Source organism: Paramisgurnus dabryanus, chromosome 6 (assembly GCF_030506205.2).
Source record: "Paramisgurnus dabryanus chromosome 6, PD_genome_1.1, whole genome shotgun sequence".
Classification (NCBI taxonomy): domain Eukaryota; kingdom Metazoa; phylum Chordata; class Actinopteri; order Cypriniformes; family Cobitidae; genus Paramisgurnus; species Paramisgurnus dabryanus.
In genome coordinates, this window is record NC_133342.1 from 30,240,493 (window position 1) to 30,246,678 (window position 6,186).

The 6,186-nt window shown below is 35.3% G+C and overlaps 2 protein-coding genes and 1 long non-coding RNA gene across 4 annotated transcripts in view; 1 reads left to right on the plus strand and 2 right to left on the minus strand.

Annotated features, from left to right (window-relative positions):
• LOC135767009 (GTP-binding protein 4-like) overlaps nt 1-6,186 on the plus strand; it is a 326,314-nt gene that overhangs the window by 19,067 nt on the left and 301,061 nt on the right. The window lies entirely within an intron of this gene.
• On the minus strand, nt 450-1,815 carry LOC141279812 (uncharacterized). Its single transcript, XR_010541859.2, has 4 exons — nt 1,609-1,815; nt 1,303-1,401; nt 1,100-1,171; nt 450-1,024 (listed from the first exon to the last, which is right to left on the minus strand). It is a non-coding gene; the product is annotated as an uncharacterized lncRNA (long non-coding RNA).
• Nucleotides 3,679-5,294, minus strand: LOC135766999 (cystatin-like protein). 2 transcript variants are annotated; one of them, XR_012336856.1, is made up of 5 exons: nt 5,067-5,294; nt 4,794-4,892; nt 4,607-4,670; nt 4,343-4,531; nt 3,679-4,245 (listed from the first exon to the last, which is right to left on the minus strand). XR_012336856.1 is itself a non-coding variant. In XM_065276570.2 (4 exons), exons 1-4 carry the CDS (start codon nt 5,241-5,243, stop codon nt 4,524-4,526), a joined length of 348 nt encoding a protein of 115 aa, XP_065132642.1. In that variant the 5' UTR covers nt 5,244-5,294; the 3' UTR covers nt 3,679-4,523. The 2 variants fall into 2 exon arrangements, 1 of the variants encoding a protein (XP_065132642.1); XM_065276570.2 differs by having other exon boundaries at nt 3,679-4,531.

Consider the following 6,186-nt stretch of genomic DNA (forward strand, 5'->3'; position numbering starts at 1 on the left):
ATCAGATTTGATGGGTTATTTTTCACCCAGCGTTGGATCAAAAAGGGACTAACCGAATCCCCTGGGTTTTAATCTAATTTATGGTTGTTTTAACTCAGGGGTGGGGAACCCTGGGTCCTGGAGGGCCACTGTCCTGCACAGTTTAGTTCCAACCCTGATCAAACACACCTGCATTTCATTACCAAGTAATCCTGAAGACTTTGATTGGATTTTCAGGTGTTTGATTAGGGTTGGAACTAAACTGTGCAGGACAGTGGCCCTCCAGGACCCAGGGTTCCCCACCCCTGTTTTAACTCATTATTCGGTCAAAAATAAAAATGTTCAGGGGTAATTTAACCCAATGGCTGGGTTTGTCCATTTTCACCCAACGTTGTGTTAAAAATAATCTAATGTGTTTATGAGTGTATTATGCCTATTCAGAGAACAAAAATAAAGTTTTAACAACCCAAAAAGTTCACTAACTTTTTATTTGAACTGACCCATAAACAGTTTTATTACAATTTTGAAGTGAGAAACATTAAAAGGTTAATCTTGCATAATGGCATTACATAAAGACATTTCATTTTTGCCCAGTGGACTAGAAAAAGCTTAAAATAATAGCCAAATTAAGATTTTAAAGTGAATCCATTTTAAATAGAATTTAAGTCAAAATATTCAGATCAGAATACATGTATGTGTGTGGAAAGTATGTTTATTATTAAACAGAAACTAAAGGTAAAAATGAAAGAGATTAATATGTGATAAATATAGGATATTATATACACTATATAAACGTTACATTCGGTAATGTTAAAATTTTTTTAAAGTTTTTGAATCAGTACATTATAACTTGTAATTTCACAGTGAAGATGGATTTCTAAATATCAACTGTTGGGTAAATGGTTGGAAAGATTTCTGCTTCTCAGATGCATCCAAGACATCCAAATTCTTTTCCCTCCACCTAAGCCAAGATATTTGGTCCTTTACCATAATAATGACTCTGAGGACGACATTCTGAGCCACATTTTTTTATAAGTTGATTTATCTGCAATGAGAAAGTAAACCCTTCAGTACAAAAATACTTCTATGGATGTAGGAAGTTAAATAATATATGGCATACCTTCTCTTTGTCTTTTTCTTTGTATCCACAGGTCATCTCATTATTATCACATGCCACACAGGAAATCATAAACTGTAAAAAAAGACTAACTGTGTGAAACTGTCAGCAGAGGACTTTTGTTTTGTTTTAAAGTGTATCCTGCAATAGCTCCTATTTGTTGGCATTTAAACAACCGTAATCCTTTCATGGAAGAAGATACTTACTTTAGTTTTTTCTGGAAATGTACATTCCTTTTGATGAACTCCCGCTCCCTTGTTACATAACGTTGGTTTTAACAGGACATGAAACAACCCTGAATTACCCTGTCATACATGGAAAATAAAAGTAATGTCATTTTGCAAACTATTAAGGTAAATCTAACATAAGTATGAACCAACCAAATATAAATGTAAGAGACTGTATTCTTATGTTAAAATCAAAGAAATGTCTATGTAAAGAAATACAAAGTCACACAAATAAACTGACAAAGTTGATATAAGTTCACTGAAATATAAACTTGTATAACTCACAGAACACTTGATTGAATCGAAATCAATGTGTGTGTTTTTTCCATATTGCTTGTTGGCTTTGATTATTGCCTGGTCAACGATGTTCCTTGTTTTATAATCAAGTTGTTCATATGTGTCGCCTCCATCTATTGACCCCAGCAGTAATCCTGCACCAACCAACCACAGTAAACCTCTCATCCTGCACAGATAAACTGATCTGATCTGATGTGCCGTCTGCTCGCCGATCTTATAAAGAACTGGTAAATCATTAACCTACTGGTCTTACAAATATTTATATAAGCATTTTAAAAAACTAGAAATTTGTTCTAATATTTTAACAATTTACCCAAAACTATTACAGATTAAAGGTTAATCACATTTCTAATTGCAAAAAGTGTGAGTCAGACTATTATGAGTAATCAACAAGAACAAAAATAATCTTTACTACTTGTTTTTCTGCACAGCAAAATACGCTTTCAAACATAACCTTGGTACAAAATTCAACGTTCAACTTCAAATCAAACACTGACATGCACAAAAGTTACCCTTATGCTAGTGCCTGCATTAATGTAATACCATCAAACAGCCACACATCTGTGATTGATTAAAATATCAGTGTACTCAAAATAAACTAAACTAATTTTCTACAAACTAGCTGTATTTCCCATATTATCTATATTGGAGTAAAAGTAAAGATAGCACAGGTCTCAAATGTCATCGTTGAATTTATTGTTCTGGCATTTAAAACCAAAAGCATCATAAGAGGCTAATGAGAATACTTTAGGAATAAAAGACCCTATATATTTAAAATATTAAAGTCCTCTCTATGAATGCGAGATGGGCTTTTGTGGTGATTTTAGGGTCTTTAAAGAACCATTTAATTTAATTTTCCCTAAAGCAAACATCTAAAGATGAAACTGTTTTGTCTTTTACCTCAACAGGGCCAGAAAATAAAAAATCAGCAATCATATAAATGATCCTTAAAAGCAAAGGAAAAGGGAAACAGGAAAGGATAAATAATAAATCTAAATTAAGCTAGACAGTGGCACTAATATTTGACCAACTTCCTATGTAACTGCTTGTTACTTGCCTCTGAGAGCACAATGCTCAGCATTTATTAAAACTAAATAGCAGAAAGAAGGTAATACGATGGGGGGGTTACCCCATCCTCCCTTCCTTTGGCTTCATCAGCCCCCCTCATGTCAGTTTGGTTGATGATGCATATTAAGATGTATTCCACAAGAAACACACAGAGACTCACTGGCAAATAGCACTGAGATGAGGGGAGGGGCTAGAAACAGTCCTCTTCAAATGTGTTTTTTTGGGGGGGTTTATTTAGACAGTATAGTGGAGCATAAACAGGAAAGTGTTGGGTGGAGATAGGGAGCAGGATCTGCAAAGCACCTCAGAGACAGGAATCCAACTCGGGTCGCCGTAAGCAAACTGGTGCTATGTGTCAGTGCACTTACCACAGGGCTATTGGTGCCGACCTCTTTAAACTTGGTTGATCAGTGTGCAGCAAAGGGGAAGGATTAAGAGGCCACGGTCAGGGCGAATGTGGAGAATAAAGACAGGGAGGGGAAGAGAAGAGAGAGAAAAAGAGGAGAGAGACAAGGAGAGAAGAGAAAATAAAAGAGAAATCTATTAGTGGACAGAATCCCACGATAGGCCATGTTAAACTGAGCACTGTGTAGGAGACAACAGAAACCTACAGGAAGAGAAACTGTACAAATAACAGCTAACCTGAGACATTGAAAATTAAGATGATCAGAATCAGTTTAAGCTTAACACAAGACAACCAAGACTGATCGCAGGCACTTAAAATTAGGGACGCAATATAAACCACATAGACTGAAGCAATGTGTATTATCAGATGCACAAAAAACGCAAATCTGTCAAAACAGTCACGTCATGGGATGGGTCAAAATTGGGTTACTATTCATTCATGACTACTAAAAATGTTTGGGTAATTTAAACCTAATGGCTGGGTTTGTCCCTGTTTTGTTGAAAATACCTAACATGTTCGTGAGTGTATTATGCCTAAAATTTCGTCTTAATTTAGAAAACAAAAATGAGGTTTGACAACCTAACTATTTTACTTGCTTTTTATTTGAACTAACCCAAAAACAGTTTTATTACATTTTACATACTATAATGGCATTACATAAAGACATTATTTCATTTTCACCCAGTGGACTAGAACAGGCAAAATCTTAAAATAACAGCCGTATGAGGATTTTATAGTGAATGCAGTTTGAGTCAAGACAATATTCATATCAGAATGCATTATGTGATGTGTGGAAAGCATGTTTATTGTTAAACAGAAACTAAATTCACACGCAAGATAAAAATTAAAGAGATAAGTGTGTGTTCACTAGTTCACCTGCGCATTCAGGTCTTAATGATTAATGGTAAACAAACTTGGCTTGCTGTCCTCGAAGGGAGCTCTGAACCTTCAGAGAGCGAACCTGAGGCTTAGGTTCAAAACCCTGCAACAGAACTGCAAGGAGGAAGAAAGAGAGAATGAAGGAGGAGATGGGGAGGAGGAGGGATGCCGGAAAAAATTGCAGCTGGACATGGAGGCCTGAAGGCTGCCTTATATACGCCCATGATGATGATGATGATTGACAGGCCTGAATGTTTAGGCTCCTCCCGAACCTACGTTTAGAACTACATATAAATATAGGATAGTATTATATACACTAAACGTAAAAGTTCGGTAATGTTTAAGATTTTACTGTTTCTAAATCAGTACATTATAACTTGTAATTTCAGTGAAGATGGATTTCTAAATATCAACTGTTGGGTAAATAGTTGCAGATTTCTCAGTTCCATCCAAGACATCCATAGTTTTTTTCTCCATCATTATAGCCATTACATGTCCTCCTCCATGTTGATACGGCATATGAAAGTCTGAGCCACATTTTTTTATAAGTTCATATATCTGCAATGAAAAGATACAACCCTTAAGTACAAAAAACTTCTGTTGATTTAGGAGGTTCAAAAGTATATGGCATACCTTCTCTTGGTTTCTGTGGTCTACAGGCCATGTTTTCACCGCATGCCACACAGGAAACCCAAGGCTGTGAAAAAAATTTGTTGTGTGAAACTGTCAGCAGAGGACTTATGTTTTATTTTAGGGTTCATCCTGCAACGGCTCCTATTTGTCGGCATTTAAACATCCACAATCAGAAGCCAATACTTACTTTAAGTTTATCTTGTAATGTACATTCCTTTCGATGGACTCTCTGTCCCTTGGTACATGAGGTGGGTTTTAATAGGACATTGAACAACCTGAAATTACCCTGTCATACATGGAAATTAAAAGTAATGTAATTTTGCTATTAAAGTAAATCTAACATAAGCACATAAGTATTCTTATGTTAAAATCAAAGACTGGTCTATTTAGAGAAAAAAACTAAAATCAACAAAGAGTTAAATTATATAAATTCCAGGAAATATAAACATGTATAACTCACAGAATCTGTGATTGAATGAAAATCAATGTGATATTTCTTTCCATATTTCTCATTGGCTTTGATTATTGCCTTGTCAACGATGTCCCTTGTTTTAGCATCAAGTTGTTCATATGTGTCGCCTCCATCTATTGACCCCAGCAGTAATCCTGCACCAACCAACCACAGTAAACCTCTCATCCTGCACAGATAAACAGATCTGATCTGATGTGCCGTCTGCTCACTGATCTTATCCAAAACTTTATATATCATTAACTTATTGGACTAATAAATATTTACATAAGCATTTAAAAACCTAGAAATTTGTTCTAATATTTTAACAATTAACCCTAAACTATTACAGATTTTGGGTTAATTACATTTCTAATTGCAAAAGGTGTGAGTCAGACTATTATTATAAGCAAGCAACAAGAACAAGCATAAACTTTACTACTTGTTTTTCTGCACAACAAATGACGTTTTCAAACATAACCCCTGATACAAAATTCAATGTCCAACTTCAAATCAAACACTGACATGCACAAAAGTTACCCTTATGGTAGTGCCTGCATTAATACCATCCAACAGCCACACATTACACTTAGGCCTTATTTGCAATCACTTTTTTTTTACAAAGATACACTATATTGCCAAATGTTTTGGGACACCTGCCTTTACCTAAATGATATTTCATTCTCAATCCATAGGGTTTAATATGGAGTTGGCCCACCCTTTGCAGCTACAGGTGCTGGTCATATAGTTAGAATATCCTCAAAAAGTCGATTTATTTCACTAATTCCAATCATAAAGTGAACCTTGTATATTTTATCCATACATTCCACACAAACTGATATATTTCAAATATTTATGGCTTTTAATTTTGATGATTATAACTGACAACTAAGAAAAAATCCCAAATTCAGTATTTCAGAAAAATAGAATACTGTGAAAAGGTTCAATTTTGTAGACACCCGCTGCTACACTGTAATCAGCTAATTAACTCAAAACACCTCCAAAGGCCTCTAAATGGTCTCTGTCTAGTTCTGTAGGCTACACAATCATGGGGAAGACTGCTGACTTGACAGTTGTCCAAAAGACGACCATTGACACCTTGCACAAGATACAAAAAGTCATTGCAAAAGAG

Coding starts and splice junctions, on each gene's coding strand:
- LOC135766999 (XM_065276570.2), bottom strand. CDS start 5,243: ATGAGAGGTTTACTGTGGTTGGTTGGTGCAGGATTACTGCTGGGGTCA. Junction 4,893..5,066: donor TTCATTCAATCACAGATTCT/GTGAGTTATACA, acceptor CATGTATGACAG/GGTAATTTCAGGTTGTTCAA. Junction 4,671..4,793: donor CATTACAAGATAAACTTAAA/GTAAGTATTGGC, acceptor TTTTTTTCACAG/CCTTGGGTTTCCTGTGTGGC.